This window comes from Eufriesea mexicana, unplaced genomic scaffold (assembly GCF_001483705.2).
Source record: "Eufriesea mexicana isolate 0111107269 unplaced genomic scaffold, ASM148370v2 scaffold2824, whole genome shotgun sequence".
Classification (NCBI taxonomy): Eukaryota; Metazoa; Arthropoda; class Insecta; order Hymenoptera; family Apidae; genus Eufriesea; species Eufriesea mexicana.
In genome coordinates, this window is record NW_016910878.1 from 82,691 (window position 1) to 109,612 (window position 26,922).

At 32.6% G+C, this 26,922-nt stretch overlaps 4 protein-coding genes across 4 annotated transcripts in view; 1 reads left to right on the forward strand and 3 right to left on the reverse strand.

The window, feature by feature from the left end:
- Positions 1-2,679: 2,679 nt before the first annotated feature.
- Positions 2,680-4,178, reverse strand: LOC108550414 (uncharacterized). The gene is made up of 2 exons (XM_017904158.1): positions 4,071-4,178; positions 2,680-2,907 (listed from the first exon to the last, which is right to left on the reverse strand). The coding sequence occupies exons 1-2, from the start codon at positions 4,176-4,178 to the stop codon at positions 2,710-2,712; spliced, it is 306 nt and encodes a 101-aa protein (XP_017759647.1). The 3' UTR covers positions 2,680-2,709.
- A 2,051-nt stretch (positions 4,179-6,229) lies between these two features.
- On the forward strand, positions 6,230-15,524 carry Tango1 (transport and golgi organization 1). Its single transcript, XM_017904160.1, has 16 exons — positions 6,230-6,421; positions 6,512-6,645; positions 6,899-9,896; positions 10,005-10,087; positions 10,172-10,291; positions 11,568-11,684; positions 11,756-11,833; positions 12,145-12,369; positions 12,616-12,783; positions 12,858-13,080; positions 13,141-13,279; positions 13,371-13,460; positions 13,526-13,622; positions 13,705-13,828; positions 14,213-14,713; positions 15,346-15,524. Exons 1-16 carry the CDS (start codon positions 6,262-6,264, stop codon positions 15,402-15,404), a joined length of 5,316 nt encoding a protein of 1,771 aa, XP_017759649.1. The 5' UTR covers positions 6,230-6,261; the 3' UTR covers positions 15,405-15,524.
- A 752-nt stretch (positions 15,525-16,276) lies between these two features.
- On the reverse strand, positions 16,277-18,291 carry Syx5 (syntaxin 5). Its single transcript, XM_017904157.1, has 5 exons — positions 17,786-18,291; positions 17,116-17,372; positions 16,841-17,032; positions 16,640-16,761; positions 16,277-16,436 (listed from the first exon to the last, which is right to left on the reverse strand). The coding sequence occupies exons 1-5, from the start codon at positions 18,153-18,155 to the stop codon at positions 16,277-16,279; spliced, it is 1,101 nt and encodes a 366-aa protein (XP_017759646.1). The 5' UTR covers positions 18,156-18,291.
- A 1,960-nt stretch (positions 18,292-20,251) lies between these two features.
- The window catches only part of LOC108550415 (icarapin-like), a 67,070-nt gene continuing 60,399 nt past the window's right edge, over positions 20,252-26,922 (reverse strand). The window contains exons 3-4 of the mRNA XM_017904159.1: positions 21,893-22,011; positions 20,252-20,567 (exon numbers count right to left, since the gene is read on the reverse strand). Of these exons, the coding sequence (XP_017759648.1) occupies positions 20,268-20,567; positions 21,893-22,011 (419 nt within the window). The 3' untranslated portion in view covers positions 20,252-20,267. The remainder of the gene's footprint in view (positions 20,568-21,892; positions 22,012-26,922) is intronic.

The window sequence follows — 26,922 nt, forward strand, 5'->3', positions numbered from 1 at the left end:
CCCAGCGACGAGCGTCGCGTCGGCCCCCAAAAGACAAGCACGTGGAGTACGGTATCATGGTGACGGCGGCGACAAGAAGGGGGCGTACGGTCCGCTCGAACCTTGTCACCGAGGACGTCGCTACTAATTGTCGTCCGCGTCGTGACCGCCGTCGTCGACACGTTTTTTTATCACGTTCCTGGCGAACACGTTTGATGTTTAGCGGCGTTGGTAACGCGCCTGGCGCCGCACCACCGAACAACCGAACGGGTTAGAGAAGCCCACGATGGAAAACAACAAGAGGCGACCGGCTAGCCAAGGACCACGAGACTCAAGCGTAGCCAGGGAATCACGACAGCTGATTGGTCGACGGCAGTACCACCGCCGTCTGCCGACCATTGCGCGCAACCGCGTCCGAGAGATCAATGAGACTCGAACCGAAGAAGACACTCGTCTAGAAGTACCCGAACGCTCACGAACGTGTGCGAGAATCACCGAAGACAGCGCTGCCTGAGAACCGGGTCGCGGTGCCGCATATAGTCGATACGAGGCGACGTTTAGGTTTGACAATTGACAATTTTCTTTCTCGATGGCTTCTCTCGAGATAAAGCGACCGACATTTCCAACTTTCTAACACACTCTACACCGAATATACGAACGTACATGCAACACGCTTTTGGTAATTCTTTCGCAATATTCGATGGTCGATTATGTCGGTCTCTACTTAACGATCGGGACATTCGATTCAGTGGTCGTTGAACGTTTAATGAGATCGGTTAATCGACCGATAGATAGCGGAGTAAACAATCTATTTTTATAACCGTAAAAGTATTCGATTCGTTGGAGTTCCTTTACAATTTCCAGCTTTAAATAGATGCAAGAAATAATGGTGAATACGATGTTTATTCCGGAAAACAAACGAAAGCAAAATACGTATTAACGAGCCATTATAGGAAATATTATCCTTCGTAGAACTGAATCGCGTTTTCCATAATGATTACATTTATGAAGCTGATTTTAGTAAACGTCACGCAGAAATGCACGTGCAGGTGCCAAGGAGCTGGTCAGTTTAAATTTAGCCATATCGCGTGCAAACGTTGCATTTTCGCAGGGTTAATTGATTTGACCTAAGGAATCATCCGCCATGTCAGTAAAATATCAAACGCGTGGTTATAAATATTATACACGCCCGATAAAACTAAAGGTACTTCAATTTATTTAAAAAAACTCTGACATCAATCTAGAAAAATTCTGTTCTCTTTAATATAATACTCTACTTCTTCCTGATTCATTCGATTCCTCTCACGCATTTCATTTTTCCAGATTTAAATGCACCACACGACCTACCTTAGACCTCGAAATATATTATCGAGCACCTATCAATTATTAATTGAAGACAAATTACTTTCTAATATACATAGAAAATTCTGGTAATTTAATTTTTCATACTCTGATCTAATTCCATGGGAATCTTACTTGAGGAAAATTGAGGAATATTTTTGACTATACAACAGCACTTTAAATATGAAAGATAAATTATCTAGTAATTTTCGTATGATTATCGTTCAACATCTACAGACTATGAAACGTATTAAGGACACTCGTTTAGTAAAATTGCTAGGAGTCTGTTGAGCAATAATTTTAATTAAAATCTCTACGATAAAAAAGAATTAAAGGTACGATTAAAGTAACGCGAGGCTAAGAAGTGCGTGCACCACTTATAAATGTAATTCTCAGGCCGTTTGCATTACAGATTGCGCCAAGGACGATTACGCACACTGCTTCCTGAATGACATGGTCTGCATTACGTCACTGATAAGACGTCGCACATGTTTCGTGACACGAATGCGGATGACGAAAGAAAAAAAGCCAGACGATGATGAGAAAGAAAGGTAGATGAAGAGACTAAAGAAAAAGGACGAAGAAAATTTCTTTCCCTCTTTTTCCGAAAAAGAAAATATACTAACATAAAGCATCAAAGACGTGATGGTACAACGCGAAATATGCTGATGAAGTGGGAAACGAAGGAATAGAAATAAATATAAATAAAGGTAAAAAAAATATATATATATAAATATAGAAAACTATAAAGAGATGAAAACAGCAGAAATCAACGAGTAGCAAATGTATGATGTTAGAAGACAGAATAACATGAGGGAAAAATAAGAGACAAAGACAGAAGGCAAGCTGGAAAACTGAAATAAAGGGAAACAAAGACAATGACAATGGAGAAAAACAAGGTTATAAATATGATACGTAGGAAGAAGTGGGAAGAAGAAAACAGTCAGAGGTGCTTGAGAGAAATAAATATAAAGAATACAGGAGAGGAAAAGGAAAAGATAAGGATTCGTAAAAAGAAAGGAAAGGGAAGAGAATAAAACGAAAAGGATCAGGAAAGAGAAAGAAGGAATGAATTTCATCATTTAATTTTAGCACAATCGCGTGCAGTCGATGGCTGCCGCAGGGGCATGTCATGGCCCAGGGAGTCGCTTGCAATATCGATCCCAACTTCACGCACCTGAAGCGCACCTTCTCTTCCATGTGAAAGGAGGTTCGTTGCTGTTCCCGTTATTCCAGCTTCTCCCTTAGACCATTTCGATCATCCCACTTTTTCACCTTTATTTTGTTTCCTTTTTTCTTTTTTCTCTTTCTATACAACCAATAATCATCGTATAATTTTTGTAGAAGACATCAGAGTGGAAAATCAGCAACCATTGTACGCAATTGCTTTCAGAATCGAAGATCTTTTATATCAGACTGTATAGTCTCGAGCATCGTTGCCTCTAGCCCCCATTTGCAATAGTCATTAAGTCCAAGAGCTACCGCTACTCGCGGCATCCCTATTGGGAAATTTCGTACACCGACGATAAGGTCCCAGGAGGTCGTACCGAGTTCTTGCAATGCTTCCCGTGGATTCTTCGCTGTGAACTTAAGTTCAAAATGCTTATCGAGCATAAAGAAGTAATATGAATAAAAAGAAAGTATACTCTTTTAATTTTATTCGCCTCGACTAATATTAAATACATTTCTGTTGAAATGAATTTCATGATGAAATATTGAAGGGTTGAACCTGAAATTATTCGTCATTTACGAGTATCCAAGGAACAGTAAGGAGACTACCGACGATTAACCAGCTTTTTGGAATATATAATTCTGAAGAAACAATATCTGTTCATATTTGTATTTGTACATTTATTTATTCTAAGTGTATCACTGAGAAAAATTTAGTAAGTGAGACGTCTTTTAGGAGCATTATTGGTCAATGATAATTAGAAAATCTAGTGATTCAAATTATTATATTTCGAAACGAGACAATTTACTGATTATCTGATTCAATGATATCAAGTTCCTTCTTTACAAAACGTCTATCTAACCCTTAACCAAATTTATATCCTAACGTCTATAACATAGTCCTAATAAAAGGATGTAATCTTTCCAGACGAGGTGACAGAGATCAGTAATAAGACGATTCTTACTTATTATCAAGCTATCATAAAGTATTAACGTTAAATGCGATAACTATTTTCGTCAAATCTATAAAATCCTTTCATAGATTTATGATTATTAATTTAACGTTGCCGATATATTCAATAGCACACGTTCGTTCGCAGTCAAACGTAACGCGATTATATAGTGTGCGTAATACAAAGATTGTGAAACGAACTTACTTCTATCATAAATTATACCTGACGTCACATTCTCCAAAAATATTTGGGTACTGAGTTACTACAGACTCCGTGAATCGATCTCATCAGAAATATTGTGTTTTATTGATATATATTCCTTCCTATAATACCAACAGTTTCGTTCATTACCCTCATCTATTTTAAATTCTAATTACGACTTTTAAAAAAGCTACCTCCATTTATATACAATTTTTTTTTATGAGACCTAATCGATGATTCGAAAATAAATTTTGTTGGATATACGTCCTGTAAAATTCACAGTTACCGACAGTGTATATACATATCTTGTTTTGTGATGATTTGGAATATATCTATATGAATGGTTGAATGTGTTGTATGTTATTCCCAATTATAATTCAAAATGCAAGATAATAATAAAGAATAAAAAGAAACAAATGTACTTACCTGGAGAAATGTCAAGATGATATCTTCAGAAATAGTAACACCGCCACGACGTGCAAGAGCTTTTGGAGGAACTGAAATGTCCAAAGCAAGTCTCGGTAGTTCCACCATAGCGATAAATGTTCCACTGTTTCATCGGCTTCCTGCAACATAAAAATAAATCATGCAATTGAGTAAATGTTACAAAATAGAGATACATGTAATGTCTATTTTATTGAATCATTCTTTTTTCATTTAATAAAAACAAAATAAAAACATTTGTTGCAAACTGTATGTTCTCAATCATAGAAAAGTAACGTACGGTAATATCATAACCTCATTTAAATTTTTAGATTCGGCTATAGAAATTCAACGCTTATAACCATTTCGAATAATTTAGTATATTGTGATTATAAGTAACATCTAATAATGTTTTTCTTAGATAAACGTATACTGATGTATTGATTATAGTATAAACAGTAGATATCACCGTATATTATATTAGAAAGTAGAAATATATTCGTAATATTGTAAATGTTTAAGATGATTATTATGAGTGATAATTAATACTCGAACTGATTCATGAGATTTCTCTTTAAATAAAAAGTATAGAAAGAATAATAAATTGAGTTTTTATTCTAAGCATTTAATATGAAATGTACTTACGATTTTTTAAATTTAAACGTTGATAATTGACAAAAGCAAGCTCTACCTAACTACGATGAACATACTCTAGGTGGCACTACACTTTTGCCGCCGAAATTTTTAAAAGTAATTTGTTACAACTAAATCAGAAGAGAGAATCCAGAATAACAGATCAAATAAAGCATTCCAACCTATTTCGATTATTCTTTTCACACATATTACACACTCACTGATCTTTGGTCAATAACTTGTCTGTTAAACTATCATTTTAACCTGAATATTGTAAATTATGCTCTACAGGGGTTACGTGAAGAAATAATGTAACTCTTTCTTTCAAACTACTAAATATAGCAAATTATATAGTAACTTCCACGTTGAAATTAACGTACTGGCAATAATAATATTGATAGTGATGCTAGTAATACTAACCTAACCTAATCTGAACTTGACTCGAGAAAATCCTGTCTCAATACATATAAGTATTACACCAATCTACTTAAGTTTTGGTTGGATTAGGATTAATTTAGAGCTAGAGTAGGTTAACGTTAGAAGTTTGTTAGTTCTCATGTATCCTACAGAGAGCAGCACTTACATATAGCACATTATAATAATCATGTAGATGGCATATTGCAATGCTTTTTTTTTATATTTAATCATTTATCATTAAATGAAAAATTACTACAATTTTTATTCTTATTAAACTATAATTTTCATAGTACTATTTAAATTTAACTTAATCTTGCAGTTTTATATTCATATCACATTATTTCCAACACCATTAATAATGGTATTAAACAAAATTATTACAAAATTTGGTATAATAGTAATTAAATTTTATTGTTACCGAGATTTCAAAATTACAAATTCTATATTATTAATTTTTATAGTATAAAATACATTAAAATAGTAATTTTTGTTAAAAATTATTACTTCATTATGCAAATGCAACATTCATATTTTAAATGCAATCAATTTTACTTCTTATACTATAACAATGTTAAGTAAAATTAATAAAAGAAAAAATAATGATTTAAAAATTAGAGTTTCTATTTTATTTTCGTAAAATTTTCTTTTCTTTCTTTAATAAAATTTGAATCACATTTAGAGATTAAACATCACACATTAAAATATTGAATAACTTTTTCTTCAAGTACCACAATAAACGCGTATTAGACATCTATCCGCGACTTTTGCGCATGTGTTCTGAATTTAGTAGACACGTAATAATAAGTGCATTGAGAATTTATACAATTCTGTTTCAGTTGGTACCCTTTGTTTTTAATGTATACGTACTGATTATTTACACGTCATTATTAAGTATAATATTTCTTCAGTCTAAATTACGCATATTAAAAATTCAAAAATATGTAAAAATATGAAAAAATGTAATTAATTGAAGGTTTTGATAATTGTATAAATTTTTTTGAATTTTGTTTGAACACAATTACCAATCAAACTGTGAAGTATAGTTAGTGTTCATCTCAGACCAATATTAAATATTCCTTTCAACGAACCATCTTATTAAAGACTACTTCACGGATAAAATGTGCGTCGAAGGCTGTGTCATTATATGTTAGTAGTGATGTGGAACTGCAATAGTAGAAATATGACGGAGAAAAATTTGTTTATTAACGTATTATTTCTAGTTATTGCAATAATATTTAGTCTAATATCACAATGTTCCTCAGTTTTATCAGACAAACGGCTATGTTATGATCCTGACTGTTCCGGTAATTGAAGCCGTACTTTATCTTCAATATGTATCTAATTTAAAATCTTTTTTAATACATGTAAATTATTTAATGATATTTTTTTTATAGTGCCTGTTTCATTAGCTAGAACAACGCTTACATATACTCCAAATGAAGCAGGGTTATTATCAGTTAATATTGGTGATGAAGTCACAGTTTATAGTAAAGAAGCAGGCAAGAGAAATGACTTATGGGGTGTAGAGGTAATTTTTATTTAAGTTCTATTTTTTAAATCTCCATTATATATACCATTATATTGGTAATATTATTAAAATGTTACTTACAGAAATAAAAATGTTCATACATAAATTTTTTTGATTGAAATAATACAGTCTAAAATGAATGATGACAAAACGAATGAAAATGTGTTAATTTATTTTATAATATTTTATCTATCTTTTACTGTAAAAATGATATGTTTATGTAAATATTTCAAAAGATTTTTATTAATTTTAGATAAAAGGTAAACATGGATTTATATCAAAAACATTTTTGAAAGAATATAAAATTTTACAGAAAGACTTGAAATATGAAGTACCTATTGATCCATTATCTGGTAATAATGTTCAGTCTAATAAGAAATTTCAGTCTAAGAAAAATAAAAATAAATCAGTGTTTGATAACAAGGATATTAAGACTACAAAAATACAAGATAATCATAATAAGCCTTTTATGAAACCATATTTTATGAAAGAAATTAAGGAAGCAATGGTAGTGCCAAATAAAAAAGCTGCAGTTGACGAAGCTACAGTTGATAAAGCTACACATGACAAACTACAAAATAAGGAGCAAGCTGTTCTTACTAAAGTTGATCATGATTTTTTAACAAATTCTGAAGAAAAATTAAATTTATCCAATACATCCGGTATACACAGTTCATCATTAAATATAAGTACAATTTCTAATAAAGAAGATTATACAAAAGAAAATGTAAAAAATAACTTCATTACTAATGTGAAAGATAATAAAAGTTTAAAAGTTATTGATACCATCAATTTTCAAACTCCTACTGATTCTAAGAAGACATTAAATATTGAAACTAAAGAAATAGTTGATTTAAGTGAAGAACATAATGTCAATTCTCATGAAACAATTATAGATAGTGATATTAAATCAGACATGCAAAATGCATTAAGTTCTGATAAAATTGATACAAATAATAAAAAGGCTACAGAAAGTGTCACAATAAATGCAACTGATAAGAGATCAGATATACCAAGTACAGAAAGTACCACTTCTTCAGAGGATATTAAAATAGTTGCATCCAATGATGCTGGAGATGTACAAAATGTAAAAAATTTTGATGAAACTGAGACAAAAAATATCCAAACCTCAGAAGATGTAACAGTAGGAGAAAGTAATGATACTAGATTAGATAAACAAAATATAGAAAGTTCTGATAAAAGTGAGAAAAAAGAAATTCGATCTTCACAGAGTGTTACATTAATTACAACCAATGATACAAAATCTGATGTAGAAAGTGTTGCAAGTTCTGATAAAATTGAGGTAAATAATGACAAGCCTTCAGAAAGTATCACATTAGATGCAACTGATAAAAAATCAGATGTACAAAATACAGGAAGTACTAACCCCATTAAGGCACTACATACTGAATCTTCAGAGGATATTAAAATAGTTGCATCCAATGATGCTGGAGATGTAAAAAATGTAAAAAATTTTGATGAAACAGAGACAAAAAATATCCAAACATCGGAAGATGTAACAGTAGGAGAAAGTAATGATACTAAATTAGATAAAAAAAATATAGAAAGTTCTGACAAAAGTGAGAAAAAAGAAATTCGATCTTCACAGAGTGTTACAACCAATGATACAAAATCTGATGTAGAAAGTGCTGCAAGTTCTGATAAAATTGAGGTAAATAATGACAAGCCTTCAGAAAGTATCACATTAGATGCAACTGATAAAAAATCAGATGTACAAAATACAGGAAGTACTAACCCCACTAAGGCACTACATACTGAATCGTCAGAGGATATTAAAATAGTTGCATCCAATGATGCTGGAGATGTACAAAATGTAAAAAATTTTGATGAAACAGAGACAAAAAATATCCAAACCTCGGAAGATGTAACAGTAGAAGAAAGTAATGATACTAAATTAGATAAAAAAAATATAGAAAGTTCTGACAAAAGTAAGAAAAAAGAAATTCAATCTTCACAGAGTGTTACATTAATTACGACTAATGATACAAAATCTGATGTAGAAAGTGCTGCAAGTTCTGATAAAATTGAGATAAATAATGACAAGCCTTCAGAAAGTGTCACAATAGATGCTACTAATAAAAAATCAAATGTACAAAATACAAGAAGTACTACCCCCATTAAGGCACTACATACTGAATCTTCAGAGGATATTAAAATAGTTGCATCCAGTGATGCTGGAGATGTACAAAATGTAAAAAATTTGGATGAAACTGAGACAAAAAATATAGAAAGTTCTGATAAAAGTGAGAAAAAGGCAATTCAATCTTTACAGAGTGTTACATTAATTACAACCGATGATACAAAATCTGATGTAGAAAGTGCTGCAAGTTCTGATAAAATTGAGGCAAATAATGACAAGCCTTCAGAAAGTATCACAATACATGCAACTGATAAAAAATTAGATGTACAAAATGCAGGAAGTACTACCCCCATTAAGGCACTACATACTGAATCTTCAGAGGTTATTAAAATATCTGTACTCAATGATACTAGAGACATGCAAACTGCAGAAAATTTTGATAAAACTGAGACAAAACATATCCAAATTTCAGAAGGTGTAACAACAGAAAATGAAACTAATGATACTACATTAGATAAACAAAATATAGAAAGTTTTGACAAAAGTGAGACAAAAGCAATTCAATCTTCACAGAGTGTTACATTAATTATGACTAATGATACAAAATCGGATGTAGAAAGTGCTGTAATCTCTGATAAAATCGAAGTAAATAACAAGCCTTCAGAAAGTGTCACAATAGATGTAACTGATATTAAATCAGAGGAACAAAATGCAGAGAGTTCTAATAATTTTGAAACGAAAGATATCCCTTTGTTAGAAAGTATTGTAGTTCATAAAAATGATATTCAACATTTAGAAAATGTCACAGAGTTAGAAATAGTAGAGTATAAATTAAAAGAAGATGAAGAAAATGAAAACACTGAAGATTCGAATAAACTTGGCAATGACAAATATAACTCACCTTTATCATTTGAATCAATTTTTCAAAATGAAGTATCAATGACATCACCTACTGAGAATATTGAAACGAAAAATATTCAGTTTTTTAAAAATATTGCTGGACAATATGGAGCAACTGAATCAGACCCTAAATCTAGTTCAGATATTGAGGATACTATGAATCAATCAAATTTAGATGTTCACTTTGATTCAAATAGTGGTGACATTTCATCTGAGACAGGAGCAATATCTGAAAATAATTTCCATAAAAGTACAGTAGAAAAATTATTTCCTTTTTTACAAAAAACTATAACATTATTTATGTTATGGTTATTAGTATTATATTTTTAAATAATTTTGATTAACATGTATTTATGTTTTTCAGCTTCATTTTCTAATGTTTGTAGAGCTGATAACATTGAATGTTCTTCAGAAGATATTCAAAATGATTTTCCACATCACGTAAGTGTCAATTATTTTAAAAATATTATAATTATAAATTGTAAATTTCTCATATGTTACTTATTATTTAGTTACTTATTACAGGAACAAAATTTTCAAGATGATGAAGTACAAACTGAAAGTAATTATTGGTTGACATTAATGTATTTAAGTGTTACTGCTACTGCGACACTTATATTTTCCTTAGGCTACTACTGTATTGAGGTACTAAATAAATATTTTTTAAATATTTCAACTATATATCAGAATTTAAATATACAAATATACATACGTTTAAGAAAATGTATATATATAATGTAACAACAGAAAATGAAACTAATGATACTACATTAGATAAACAAAATATAGAAAGTTTTGACAAAAGTGAGACAAAAGCAATTCAATCTTCACAGAGTGTTACATTAATTATGACTAATGATACAAAATCGGATGTAGAAAGTGCTGTAATCTCTGATAAAATCGAAGTAAATAACAAGCCTTCAGAAAGTGTCACAATAGATGTAACTGATATTAAATCAGAGGAACAAAATGCAGAGAGTTCTAATAATTTTGAAACGAAAGATATCCCTTTGTTAGAAAGTATTGTAGTTCATAAAAATGATATTCAACATTTAGAAAATGTCACAGAGTTAGAAATAGTAGAGTATAAATTAAAAGAAGATGAAGAAAATGAAAACACTGAAGATTCGAATAAACTTGGCAATGACAAATATAACTCACCTTTATCATTTGAATCAATTTTTCAAAATGAAGTATCAATGACATCACCTACTGAGAATATTGAAACGAAAAATATTCAGTTTTTTAAAAATATTGCTGGACAATATGGAGCAACTGAATCAGACCCTAAATCTAGTTCAGATATTGAGGATACTATGAATCAATCAAATTTAGATGTTCACTTTGATTCAAATAGTGGTGACATTTCATCTGAGACAGGAGCAATATCTGAAAATAATTTCCATAAAAGTACAGTAGAAAAATTATTTCCTTTTTTACAAAAAACTATAACATTATTTATGTTATGGTTATTAGTATTATATTTTTAAATAATTTTGATTAACATGTATTTATGTTTTTCAGCTTCATTTTCTAATGTTTGTAGAGCTGATAACATTGAATGTTCTTCAGAAGATATTCAAAATGATTTTCCACATCACGTAAGTGTTAATTATTTTAAAAATATTATAATTATAAATTGTAAATTTCTCATATGTTACTTATTATTTAGTTACTTATTACAGGAACAAAATTTTCAAGATGATGAAGTACAAACTGAAAGTAATTATTGGTTGACATTAATGTATTTAAGTGTTACTGCTACTGCGACACTTATATTTTCCTTAGGCTACTACTGTATTGAGGTACTAAATAAATATTTTTTAAATATTTCAACTATATATCAGAATTTAAATATACAAATATACATACGTTTAAGAAAATGTATATATATAAATGTGTTAATTTTACATGTTTATAGAATATGAGGAGTGATAGACAGCTGATAGCTAGAATCAACAAACTTGAAAAGGATTTACTTATTTCTGAAGCAGAATGTTCAATGGTGAATGAAAATTTAAAATCAACAAAAAGGAAGGTAATGCAATTATATGTTTATGTTGTTTTATTTCTTTTTCTACGAATCTATCCTATCACAAATAATTTCAGCTAAGTTGCATGGAAGATGAATCATTTGGTTCTGATGAAATGGTGCTTTCTTTAAGAGCTGACTTGGAAGCATCACAGGTAACTTTTGTAATACTAACCCTTTATGGACAGGACTGCAGTCACACAAAAATATGTTCTGAAAGAACCAAGCTTTGTTTAAGAAATTCAATACGAATATAACTTGCTTTTAAGAAAATTTAAGTCAGACTTGAGAGTGATCTATTTTATTTGTAATCTGTTTATATATAGTCACATGTCTAGAATCGTAAAAATGCGTGATCAACCATCCGCAGACCGTCCGTAAAAAATTAATGGATCCGAACAAAGTAAATAATATAATATGTAAATATAGGTAAATCCATAATAATTTAATGCAATATTTTTAATAGAATGCGAAAGCAGAGTTGGAAGATCAAGTAGCCATGTTAGAGAAAGACCTAGAAAGTGCTACTGAAGCCGGGTTAGAATTAGAAAAAATGTTACGAGAATTCCTATCGTCAAACAATGAAGTTAACCCGTTAGCTCAATCAGTAGAAGACTTACAAACTAGGTTGAATGTTCAACAAGCTGCAAATGAGTCTTTAACGAATGCTTTAAACCTTAAAACTCAAGAGGTATGTATGTGTATTTAAATTATACGATTTGTGTTTTTATGAAGAGGAGTATGTATTTAATTGTATATTGTATTCTATATGTCTATCGCAGCTAGAATTTGATAAACTTGAGGTTTGTAATTATAGATATTTTATAATGTTGGTGTCATGAACTGTAGTATCAAAATATAGTATTGAGATATATATGTTTTATGTAACATATTTTATTCTACATGTATATCTAATTTTCAATGCTGTATTTTACAGAACGAATCGTTATCAGTAGAACTTGCATCTATTAAAAAGAAATATGAAGAACTTGAAGTTGAACTTATCAGGGTTACAGAAAATTTAAAGCTGGAAATAAACAGTAAGAATAGTGTTGAACAAATGTTGACTGATAAGGTGCAACAATTAGAAATGCAAATTAAGGAAGTGAGTGTTAAACAGATATGAGATCGAAGACGATTATCTAACATTATGTTCCATATACATGTTTATTTTAATAGATTTCTACTGAAAAAGCAACCTTACAAAAGGAATTGAAAGGTAAAGAAGTAGAAGTAAAAGACCTTGTAGATATTATTAATCGAACGAATTCTAATAACTTGGATTTGGACAAGTTATATGATGTATCCCATATTAAAGCAGAAGCAACAACATTACTTGAAGAAAGAAACGAATTAAAAATACGATTAGCTGAGGTTGAAGGAGCTCACGATTTATTAGAAGGTACATTTGGAAGTATTATGTATAATTATATGATATTTTATGTAATTTTTTAAATTACAGAACACGTAAAAGTCGTTAAAGAGGAAATAGCTACTTTAAGCGAACAGTGTAAAATAGCAGAAAAAGAAAAGAAAGATGCGGAAACACGACTTGAGGTGTTAACAAACTTTTTCGAGGAAAAGGAGGCACAACGTCAAAAGTATTTGAAATTTACATTAATTAGCATAAAATAATTTTTTCTTTTGATTCATTGAAGAAAAACTATCAATTACTTCTATATATTTTTATAGAGAAGAAGCTATTTGGTTACAACAGCAGGGTGAAGTTGTATCCACTGTAGAACGAATACAAGCAATGCAAAATGAAATACAAAACTATAAGTAAGTGTTTATTATATGAAGAATTTATTTTACGATTACTGTAAAACTTTTTAAACTGCATTTAGACAACAAACAGAGGTGTTAAAACGAGAAATATTAGATCAAGAAAGGGAATATAAAAATCAGATTTCTCTTTTTGAAACAAAGGCACACGAGCAATGGGTATAAATGATTTCATTATAATATTTGTAGACAATATAGTTTCAAAATATGATTTAATACTTTGATTAAATCTTACTTTAAGGTGATAGCCCGTCAAGTTGAGCGCCGTCTAGAGGAATCAAAGGTCGAAGCGGGACAGTTACGGAATCGACTTACATTAATAGAAAAAAATATTAATGATGTAGACCCTGAGGCGAAATTACATCGTAAGTGTAAGAAAAAACATTTCTTCTATTCAATGTCTGTCAGATTTTGTTTTGGTGTCGTAATTTCATAGTCATGATTACATTAATTTAAAAAAAAGGCAAAATAAAAAAGTATTGTAAAATGTATATTTCAAGTTGTAGGTTGTCTTGCTACATTAATTTTGTAAATTATTATAACTTTTTTATGTAGTATTGGTAGAAATTATGGCACAGTAATTTGTTATGTCCATTATCGAATATATTTAATCACCGAAATATTATCATGGGTAGAGGTATTAAAAATACTTAGGTCCATTTATTATAAGTACGTCTTTAGAACTCATATGGTACTGCAGAATATTTTAATGTAGAAAATTGTATTTTCTTAACGTGATTTTCAAACAGGGTTGGAAGCAAACGGAGAGACGACAACGTCGCCTCCATTATTCATAGGAGCAGAATCATCCAGTTCTCCCATAATGTTTTCTGGTTCTTCGAGTGTCCCTCCTCCACCACCCTATTTACATTCACTGTTTACTCCATATTTACCACTTCCATTGCCAAATACATCCGGAGTACCACCATACGAAGTTAGCCAACGACCACCACCATTGGGTGGTCGCTTATCTTCACCACCGCCTATGCCTCTTCATCCTCCTGCTTCAAGAGGGTACGAAAACGCAGGTTCCCCACCGCCAATGTCTCCACACTTACTTCCGCCCTTTAACCATAGATCACCTCCACCCCCTTTTGGTAGTGATATTCATCCACCTCCACCACCTCCACCTGGCTCGATATTACCACCACCCCTTGGAACGCAGCATTCATGGGGTGAAGAATCACTGCCGCCTCCACGCAATTCTGGTTTCCATCCAACGCAACGAGAACGAGTTCGAAATCACAAAGGTTTGTGTATAAGATGACAAGCAACTCCAAGAAACTGGCACATCTATCAATGGTTGATTTCATACTCATTGAAATGATATTTTTCCTTTTCTTTTTTTTATCATTATTATTTTCTCCTCTCTTTTTTTGTTGTGCATGCAAGGACGCAAGCGATTCTCTAAAGTGAGACAATTTTGGAGTACTATGGAGGGAAATAATTGCAAATAATTGCAATATATCAGGTTGAAATGATTTCGAGATTGAATTTGTTTTGCTACTAATGCAGAATGTTTTTCTTTTATTTGCCAGTACAGAATACGCGTAGAATATCGAAACTGAATCACAAACTCTTTGAATTTTTACCATATACAAATCTATCAATATTGATATTCTTTATCGATGTTTCATTGTTTTATTTATGATATTGAAATAATGATTCATGCTGAAAGATACAAACCTGTGATTTGATTTTGATATTTTGACACTAATAAATATCTAAGTTTGTCTTATTTAACATTTTCGAATTAGCTTCAATTACTACTGTTCTTCTTTAATTCATAACTTGCATTTTTCATTTTCTTTTTGTCATCAATAATTAAAATGAATTGACAGTAAGGGTAAACATATTATTCACAGTTCACTATTATTCACAGGTTCCTTACATTCTTCAGGAGAGTCACTGGACAAATCTCATCATAATAGCAAAGTTTGAGTCCTTTATTTTGTTATAAAATATCATCATATATACGTTAAACTCGTCACTGTAGCTACGGGATAATCAATTATAAAACAAAATTTGAATAAATAACAGTGGTGTAAAATATATACTAATAGAACAATCAGCATTTACTACTTTGTAAAACGAAAATTTATGCATTTTGATATAATATTTATCAAATGTGATAAACTCATAATTGGTTTGCTATGAAAAATACATTTGTTAATCATCACTGTTATTTTAAGAAGAAGGAAAATAAATTGTACATATACATTTAATTATTCCTTAGGGATGTATTGAAATATAGAATAAATTGTAAAAATGTTTCTTTATATAGTTATACATATATAATTCTTTGTTCAAGTCTAAAAAATTCATTGTTTTCATAAAACATTCAAACGAGAAATAAATTGTAATATGAATTTAGATTAAATACTATTGTTACATAAGGTTTTAAAAAACTGAAATAAATTGTAATTTATTATTATGTTGTGTTTTATAATCTCTTATAAACCCCTCTTATTATTTGCATATATATCTTCACCAAAAATGACCAAGCCTTGAAAATTATATATTTATTACCCTTAGCTTTCTTTTTACATTTTATAAACAACAATGTAGTATCTTGTCTACATTGATGGACTTTTTAATAACTAATACTTACAGTATTCACATTTCAACAAAGAGGTCGAGGAATGCAATGATTATATTAATACTATATAGCTAATGAGTCATAATTTTATAAAAATTCATCTTGCTCTTCGATCATCTTATATCACAAATAATGGATATGGATGGTCAACTACAAAGTTGCACAAAGAAATATGCATCATAATAATAATAATAATAATAGTACAATAATCATTTTATGCCAAAAACACTACAAAAAATATAAAGAAAAATATAAGGACCGCGAATATTTTTATCATTAACCACCTGTTGTTAGTTACAGATTGAAAATATTTTAAGATTGCTGCATGTGCTGCTTCCACATTCAATTCTGTATCTTCTATATTGCTATCTATCCTGAAAGTTTATTAAAATTTTGCAATAAGTCAATGAATAAATTCAATGTAATAAATCCAATTATTTTGTTCATTATTGACAACACAAAAAAGATATATTAACATTTGCCTAATTATGATTTATATAAATATTACCTAATAAAAGCAAATTTAAAATTTGTAATTAGAAATTTTATAAAACATAATTAAAGTTACTTTTTTTACCTTTCTACCATTTCCTCTTGTTCCTTAACCATATGTGCTAATTGTTGAAAAATTCCTCCGAGTTCAACTATGGTAGATTCTATACTTTGCATTGTCTCTGCTCTTGATTGAATATATGCTTCCTACCAAATGAGCATGTTTATTTGTTTGTTCTAAAATATTATTATTTCATCATTTTGTTATGTGTGTTAGATAGCTCACAGTGTCATCTTGGATTGCTTGTTGCATTGTTAATTGTCCCATTCCTGGTTCCAGATCTATAACTACAGAAGAAGCAGAATCTTGTTCTTGGAATAATAACGAACCCTGTTTTCCAGCAACACTTGGCGGTAACATAGTGGATACAGATCCTTGTGTAAACTGTTGTCTTCTACTTTGTTCCTCTCTCATATTCTATATATTTCAAGAGGATTATTATTTATTTACTTAATTTATTATTTAATTTTATTCTTTTTGTCTTTTTGTTTTTTACATACTTCTGATCTCACTTCAAGTACACTTTTAAAATGATTTGACATGTTTGCCAGTTTTGATTGTAGGGCCATAACAATTGAAGATGAATGCGATGCCATGTGATGACTTTGAGATGCACCATATTCTTCCCGTTGCTGTTTACTAAGTTCTTGTAGATTTCCTATTTGATGATTTAAACACTTTAAATCTGTTTTTATAATATTTGTTAATTCTTCAATTTCCACTTGTCTGTCATTAAATATAGACTTCCTTTTTGCCACTAAAACAATTGGTTTAATAAGTACATACTGCTGTTATAAACATATTTGAACTTTAATATATATTATATCTGATGTTTATAGAATGTGATTTATATGCCTATAATTCTTAGATATTTATCTCTTTTTAGCAAAACTAAGATTTAGAAGAATTCAAATATAAATGGAAGAATTTAATGAAAAAGAAATTTGTGGATCGATCAGAAATATTTTAATCAAATAATCAATTGGCATAATTTATGATGATTAAACTTTTTCTATATAATAAAAAAATATGCAGTATGTTATTTTAGATTGCGCTATGCGATTCATCTTGGTAGGTTTACTTTGTAATCTCATTCTTGTGTCATTGTATGTTCTAAACATGTTGCATTTAATGAAATGGAATAATATTAGGTGATCATTGCGATCTTACATAGAGCAAGCTTTTCTAGTTTCGTATACGTGCTGGCTATATTCTTTCCAATACTCTTAGCCATTATCATAAAATTCGAATAACTCTGTAATTGACGTGCTTGGCGAGGATTTTGTAAAACCGCTGCTCGTGCTGCGGTTCTGCTTTGCATCGTTCGGATGGCATTTACGAATTCATTAGTCCTGTCGCGCGATGTCATTGTTGGTGGTGTGATATTTGCTTGCTTTCTTTCGTTTTCCGTTAAATCACACCCTTCACTTTCATGGTTATACTGTTGAGTTGTAGTGCTGCTCCGCCAAGAATTGTTTGAGGTTGTGATCACGAAATCATGGTCTACCTCGGAGCCAACGTGTCGTCTACGTGCTGGCATTGCATTCTCAATTTATTTACGGATTTACACTTTTACGATTTTAAAAACACGTATTTCTTATCTATCTAAAATATTTTCTAGCAAACGTATCAACAGATTGAAACGGACACGTCCACATGACAGGTGTACTTTGTATAGTGACTTTTGCTTCTTTATTCTTGATAATGTCAGACGTCAAGTTGTGCATTTACCGAAATAAAATATCACTAGTATTATTACTAACATCAATGATAAAGTTTAATTTTTGAATTTCATTCGTTCAAACACGAGATAAATATTTATGCTACTCTCATTAATAGCCAGAGTTAGAAATTATTAATAATTTTAAAAATATCAAACGACGCGATAGGTTATAAATTTTTTATGAAAATAATATTGATCATCTCAATGAGATTTTTAAATCTCATTACTAAATTTTAAGCATTGTTTATTCTTATAATTTTCACTGTTATTAATCGATTTCAATGTTTATAAATAATTGTCTGAACTTTGAAACTTATTAGATACACTAAAACCATTCAGCAATTGTGAATTTTCAGAATTAGGATAATTTTACACAATTAATTTACAATTTAAATGGGATATTTAAAAAAGAAAGAAAAATAAAAGTAAATTAAGTATCTATCACTAATCTTTAATTATATATTTGTTCCCTATTTAATATACTAATAATATTTAATTCACTGCTAGCTGAACAATGAGGAGAAACCTGTCTTTTCTATTTATACAGTGCTACAACTACAAACAAACTTATATTAATATGATAATGAGAATAACATTTTTCAATGCAAAGTTTAAAATTAACTTCAACTTTTATTTTAAGTATAATAACAGGATGTAACAGGAATAAAAATCTTGTAGGATAAATCGAATAAAAAAAGAGGTTGTGCCAACAATATGTATTTTTATGCTAACATTATCTTTCGTTAAAAAATCGTCTTTATACGAAACAATTCACTAAGTTATACCGATCTCATAAAAAAATAGATACTATCAATTTGTTTTGGTCCCTCTTCAGTCGAAGGCTGAATAGAAAACAGCCATTCTATATTTTGAAATTATTCCGTATTAAATTGCACATTTTCATCACTTGATATACTTACATATGCACATCTATAAACGCTTTTTTAAGGATTTATTAGCATAAGGAAAATACGGTTGACCGTTACAAATGAATACACGTATAAAATTTCTATTGTATGGTACATGTATTCTTCCTAAGAGGTGACTTGTAAGACTAAAGGAAAGAAAGAGAATCCCGAAGAAACAAAGGCATCTCTAACGGTATATTTTCATGAAAAAAAAGAAAAGAAAAGAAAAAAAGAAGATTAGGAGAAACATGTTCCCGTTCTCTTTCGAAATTCCTTACTGTCGAATATCATAGTATACAACCTGTAATAGTCTCACTACTGTTGGTAATTTATACGACATTCGTATGCGAAACTACATGTATGTAATATAATTCATGCGTTCATCTTTAAGGAGCAACATCCCTGAACATTACAACAATCGATTTCGTTATAGGTGATCTTAAATGTATAACAACTACAGAAGAACGTATAACATATATATGTGTATCATCTCTATAACTCTACGATAATCGACATTTTGTTACTTCGCAATAGTTTACACTTTTCCATACGCAAATATTGTCAATTTGAATCCAAAAGAACGTCACGGACGGAAATCTTACGTTATTTTCCATACATTTATTTTATCACTTTCATTGTATTATTCCGTAAATTATACCGATATACCTATATATACTGAATTACGATATAATTAAGGTAATGTACAGCCACCATCCAAAAGGTCGAAGGTTACGTATTATTTCGATTAATTACTATATAATTATACCTCAAGTTTAATTATTACTTAAATTTCCTTATCGATATTAGTCAAACTACATTTAGTGGAAAGTTGGTATAGATATCGTGAATATTACGAATTTTAAGAGCCGGTGCTTCTCGAAGACAGTATATAGACGAGATATAGGATACAATATAGAAACCAATTATGAAATTTTCATAGAAAATTGATGATACATAGATGGAACGATCTTTCGGATTCAATAAATCTGACGCTATGCTTTTAGATTATTTCTCAGCTGCCTCAAGCCGTTAAAGGGTTTTGATCCTTCGATATCTCGTTGTCGAACTCTTCGACAGTCTCCACGCTTCTTGTAGGTGAAGTGTTCTTCTTTTTGTTGGTGGTTGCAGTGTTCGTTTCAGAAGTAGATTCGGTAACCGTGGGCAGAGTGACCACTTCGAAGCCTCCATCGTTTTCGGCGACTGGGTTCGTGTCGTTCTCTGGTTCCACTTCAATTATACGGATGCGCATAACTAAGGTGCTGTAGTTGTTATTCCCTGCGTAGATTGTCTCATTGGTGGTAACTATGTTTCCATTGATAACCTTGAAGAGAAGGATGATCTTTAGTTTGCATTAATCTAATCTCGAAGTAACTGCTTTCAAACATTTCCCTGTTCTTGCGATCATTGAAAAGTATTTTCGGGGGAAATTAATGGCGTCTTGTATCCAAATTCAAGCATTACTATATGCAGTTATTTACTAGTAATTTTATCTTCGCTACGCCATCTCAATTAATCATATTTACGTACACTATATTTAAGTGTGCAATACAAATAACTATTTCTAGTGATAAATAAAGTCTTCTAGATCCCACAAATGGTCAATAATATATGGATAATTTCCACTGTACGTGGTCTTTGGCTCGAATGTTACATTTTTCAAAAATTATTACAATGGATAATAAATGCGTCGGTTTAAGTAGCACAGCGGTTAGTTCATCTGAGGAAATGTAGCAACTTGATCGGCATTGATGTGTAGATTACGTTGCGCAATTCATTACGTAAATTACGACAATGTATTGCACGCATTCAAACAGGGACGATCGTACGCGTTACTTCAACCGTACTCCTCAACAGTGCCATTAATTATATTTGAGTAATGCTAAAGTTGAAGGATCTTGTTTCATTATTTCATCTTTCATAAGAGGCGGAAAGAGAAATTATCCTGCTGTACCGTGTTTACTTCAAACCTTGCATTACAACACTATTGTTCTATGGAAATATTTAAAGGCGATTACGAGCTTGCCTTAAGCCTTTGCAGTGGATTTACATTCGATATCTTGATTAATTCTTGGCCAATAGGTAATTTCATAAATAACTCTACTTTACACAGGAAACGAACGATATCCAGCACTATTACACTAAATCTTCCGTGAACTCCAATGTACTTCTAAAGGAACACTGCTTAAAAATTGAAAACAAATGTATATAAACAATAGTTTTATATATTTACATATATAAAAAAAAGAAAATATTGATCTGTAAATAAATCGAATTTGAAATGTACATTATAAGAAATTATTAAAAGAATAATAAAAAATTTAGTAAAGCTAGTCTTCTTGATTTTTGAAAATCATTACTATCCACTTAGAACGAAAGACATTGTAATTTAATTTTCGTTATATGTTGTATTTTCTATTTCTTTTTCCCCACTTAAATTTTGCCTCTTCTTTCGTCAGACGTTCTTACGTTAGTGAGAATCAAGGAAACTGAATCAACTAGATACCTACTTCAAGATAAATCCACCTAGGCGTACAAAGGCTGAATGTATCGGAGTAAAAGAGGATTTTACCGAAGGAACAAATTTCTCAGATAAGTGAACTTATTAGTCGAACATGGAAATGAGCGTAATATCTACGCGTGATTCACCTTGGTTTCGGACGTCCAGTTAGCATCATTTTTCGAGAAATTCAAGTTCAGCGGGTTCTCCAGAGGAAAACGTTGCATCGTGTTAAATGTTTGGCCGTTGAAGTATGGCGTAAATCGATCTGAAATAATTGCAGAAATAGTTATTAAATCATTGCAGATGCAGAACGAAAGATAACAGTCGACGGAGAACATAGAAACATTAAACGATGACCCTGATTAATGAAGTCCAATTCTTACGTCCATAATGCAAGGTGTCTGAAGAAGTAGGGCGAAAATTTGTACTGGCTCTTAGCACTGGGATTTTAATTAATTTAAACTAATTTTAATTAACCGGGAAATCAATTTCTTCGAATTAAACGTTTTTAAAATTTACTCTTGAAATTTCGTCAAATATATGACAGACGAAGAGAGACTTCATGAACATGGGTCACAGCCTTAATTGATGCTTGAAGCAGGTAAATTTTAATACCTGACCACCAACTATTATATATGATCTCATATCGCTTTCACCGACTATACATTTATCGAGGTAATTATGGTTTCCAGAATTTATAGCAATTTCTTTTAAAGCCATGAAGAGGAAGAAAATTTATGAAACGAGAGATTTCGTGTTAGTATAGCATAGTTTGTATACACACTTCTTTTCTGGCAGTGTATCTCACGTTGAAGGATGGTTTGGGAAATTACGATGATTGGAAAATTCCTGTGCAATCATTTAGGGTATCGATGTTACACACTCGATATTAAGCACTTCTTAACCTTGTATCGACGAAAATATTTCTGTTTCGACGAGCACACGTTGAACTTGACCTCGTTACTCGGGAATATAAAATCAAGAATAAATTTATCAGTACGCTCCACGCAGATCCTGTGTTCCCCTGCATCGAATTTTAACGGCGATATTTGCCGAATAAACAAAAAAGGGAAACGTTAAACGAAGATAAAACGTATAAAAATACACCGTGGAACAGTTTTTAGGAACAAAAACGGACAAAAAGTAAATTAAAAATACGAGAGAGCATCCGAGAATTTGGTTGGTCCACATCATCCCGTAAAATGCAGAATTATTAATTTGTTTTATTATCCTTACCTGATATTTATCCTATCGACAGTTATATTTTCCAAAAATCACTGCAAACGGATGCAATTATTTTATATAATATAATTTTAACGAGAAAGAAAGTGTAACTTTCGAGATACTAGAATAATAAATAATAAATTATATGACGCCATTGCGAAGTCTTTAATTATCGAATGAAATTCAAATAGAATTCAGGAAACTTCACTGCGCCCCAAAATAACAAACGCTGGTAAAATAACAATATGAATATTAAAACCCCTCTGATATGCACGAAGAGCTCTAGCCGGAGCTAATAAAATAACCAACACTTTGATGCACTATTTCCTCTTTTCCCCTCTATTTTCCACAGAAGCAACCAAAGAAACTAACATTTCGAAGAAGTTCGTTCGTTGAACAAACGCGATTGATCATGCATGAATGGTCCCGCCAACGTTCGCGAGGTACACCATCTTGTTTCGACTGTCGAGTCGTGGGATCCAGAGAACACTGTAATCCAACTAGCGCTATAACCCAGGATCTATAGGGAGTCTCTTGGCAAGAAAGAATAGAATATGACACGGAAAAGACACGGTAGGCAACGTTACACGTAAAACTAGCCTAAGAACATCGGGCATAATTCAAGAAGGAATAGGTGCACACGTGTATTAAGACTGGGTTACCAGCTGGAAGAGAGATGCGAAAATAGAAGCTGTAATTATTTCTATAGCCCATCGAGGATGAAAATTGCTCGTCTAACCGCTTTATCAGTTGAGAAATAACGACTTAATACAACCTGTGTGTGGACTACGTGATTTTTCCATGTCACATTCAAGGATGTCCCTGCACAGCCGGTATTATGACAGCAAACAGCTACGTAGACGTCCCACTTGGCGTGTATGGGTGCGAATACGAAGAGGACAGGGAATCGAATTACACGGAGCCTGATCAGGATAATATTCCAGGTGTTATTTGTCGATAATATTTGTCCAATCGTTTCCCAGAGTGAGGAATAGCTTAGCACGAGGAACCTAAAAGTCTGACAGAACCGCGAACAGAGACTTCTGCTATTGCAGTCAAATTGCGTCAACGAGTAGAGTCAAACGAGACTCCATAGAGTGGTAAAATGCTAGGATGACATTTTTCAATCAGTTGCACGAAACTCCGGGTGAATCTGATATAATACACGAGCGAAGTCGAGGAACTCTGTTCTAGATAGAGGTCTCCACGTGTGTCTGCCTCTTGTAACTTACGGAACGTGGCTATAGACTCGTAGGTGACAAGAGACTTCCATAACTCGGCAACCATAAACTTGCGATACGCAATGCAGAACAAACAGAACGTGCGGGGTACAATAAAGGCGACCTCGGGTTCGTAAGGTATGATGTAGACTACGTGACAGCAGCGGCCAGGCGTTACAAATCATTACGGACTCGTGCAACCCGATGGAGATTATTAAGGACTCGCAGAACGCAATAAAGATTAGTCCGGGATCGTTGAAATTCGGCAAAGACTACCACTAAATCGTAGAACATGATGTACGTCATGTGACAGCCATATAACGCGGAACGAGCTCCTTCGTACAGCTGGCAATCGATAGAAACGATCAGAAATGCAACAATGCACGCTGCAATGGATCAATCGAATCTTCAAACTGATCCAAACGAGTTTGCATTTAAATTCCTGCTCAATTATCGAATTAACCGTGCGATTATCCTGAAACTTGACAGTCTTTAGGCTCGAAACGTTGCTAAATCCGTTTTGGAATTTTAGAAGTCGGACACAGACCAGTCTGTGATGCAGAGAACCCAAATGGATTGGTCTGAGACTCGTAGAAGTAGAATAGGTTACCCTGGGACACAGAAATCGAATAGATTGGTTTGGGAGTCGTAGATATCGAATAGGTCGAATAGCTTGGGGCTCATAAAGGTTAAACAGATTGAACCGAAGCGTGAGCAGGTTCGAAACATTGGCTTAGCGTGTAAGTCGAATGAAATAAATCGGGACTTATAGAAACCGAGTAATGCGAGATTTGCCAAATTCCGAAGGATCTGATCTGTTTCGAAAGATTCGTCAAAGATGAACGAGTTATAAATGGGATTAGAGCACACAGGAATTAAATAGGTTGGCGACCCGAGGTTCCCAGACTTCGAACAGATTACCACGAGGTTTACAGAGGTCCGGTTGGATAAATTGGAACTAGCTGAAGACGAAGACATTGGCTTAGGATACCTAGCCGTGGAATAAGTTGACTTGGGACTTACGCTTGGGGCAGTGAAGTAGGACGGAACTCGATCTCGTTGTTTCAAGCTACACGCGAGAAAGTGGACTCCAAGTCCACCGGATCGAACACGATCATCTTCCAGATTCAAAAATTTCGAGGACCAGAGTATTTCGCGAGTTTGATGATCGAAAAGGACGAATAATCGTCGGGACTTCCGTGATTTTGCGAATTTGGGATTACTGGATGCCTCTGGTCCAGAGATCTGAGCATCGCTGAAGTCCCTGCGGTCTGTGATATATCTGGTAACTTCCTGGCAGGATCTAGGGACTTGACAGTCTCGCTTACCCGTAGATTTGAGAAACCTGGAGAGTTTAAGGAGCTAATGGATCTGATGAAGTTGCCAGTTCTCAAGAATCTAGGAGTTCGAGAAAACTATACACGGAAAAGACACGGTAGGCAACGTTACACGTAAAACTAGCCTAAGAACATCGGGCATAATTCAAGAAGGAATAGGTGCACACGTGTATTAAGACTGGGTTACCAGCTGGAAGAGAGATGCGAAAATAGAAGCTGTAATTATTTCTATAGCCCATCGAGGATGAAAATTGCTCGTCTAACCGCTTTATCAGTTGAGAAATAACGACTTAATACAACCTGTGTGTGGACTACGTGATTTTTCCATGTCACATTCAAGGATGTCCCTGCACAGCCGGTATTATGACAGCAAACAGCTACGTAGACGTGTATGGGTGCGAATACGAAGAGGACAGGGAATCGAATTACACGGAGCCTGATCAGGATAATATTCCAGGTGTTATTTGTCGATAATATTTGTCCAATCGTTTCCCAGAGTGAGGAATAGCTTAGCACGAGGAACCTAAAAGTCTGACAGAACCGCGAACAGAGACTTCTGCTATTGCAGTCAAATTGCGTCAACGAGTAGAGTCAAACGAGACTCCATAGAGTGGTAAAATGCTAGGATGACATTTTTCAATCAGTTGCACGAAACTCCGGGTGAATCTGATATAATACACGAGCGAAGTCGAGGAACTCTGTTCTAGATAGAGGTCTCCACGTGTGTCTGCCTCTTGTAACTTACGGAACGTGGCTATAGACTCGTAGGTGACAAGAGACTTCCATAACTCGGCAACCATAAACTTGCGATACGCAATGCAGAACAAACAGAACGTGCGGGGTACAATAAAGGCGACCTCGGGTTCGTAAGGTATGATGTAGACTACGTGACAGCAGCGGCCAGGCGTTACAAATCATTACGGACTCGTGCAACCCGATGGAGATTATTAAGGACTCGCAGAACGCAATAAAGATTAGTCCGGGATCGTTGAAATTCGGCAAAGACTACCACTAAATCGTAGAACATGATGTACGTCATGTGACAGCCATATAACGCGGAACGAGCTCCTTCGTACAGCTGGCAATCGATAGAAACGATCAGAAATGCAACAATGCACGCTGCAATGGATCAATCGAATCTTCAAACTGATCCAAACGAGTTTGCATTTAAATTCCTGCTCAATTATCGAATTAACCGTGCGATTATCCTGAAACTTGACAGTCTTTAGGCTCGAAACGTTGCTAAATCCGTTTTGGAATTTTAGAAGTCGGACACAGACCAGCCTGTGATGCAGAGAACCCAAATGGATTGGTCTGAGACTCGTAGAAGTAGAATAGGTTACCCTGGGACACAGAAATCGAATAGATTGGTTTGGGAGTCGTAGATATCGAATA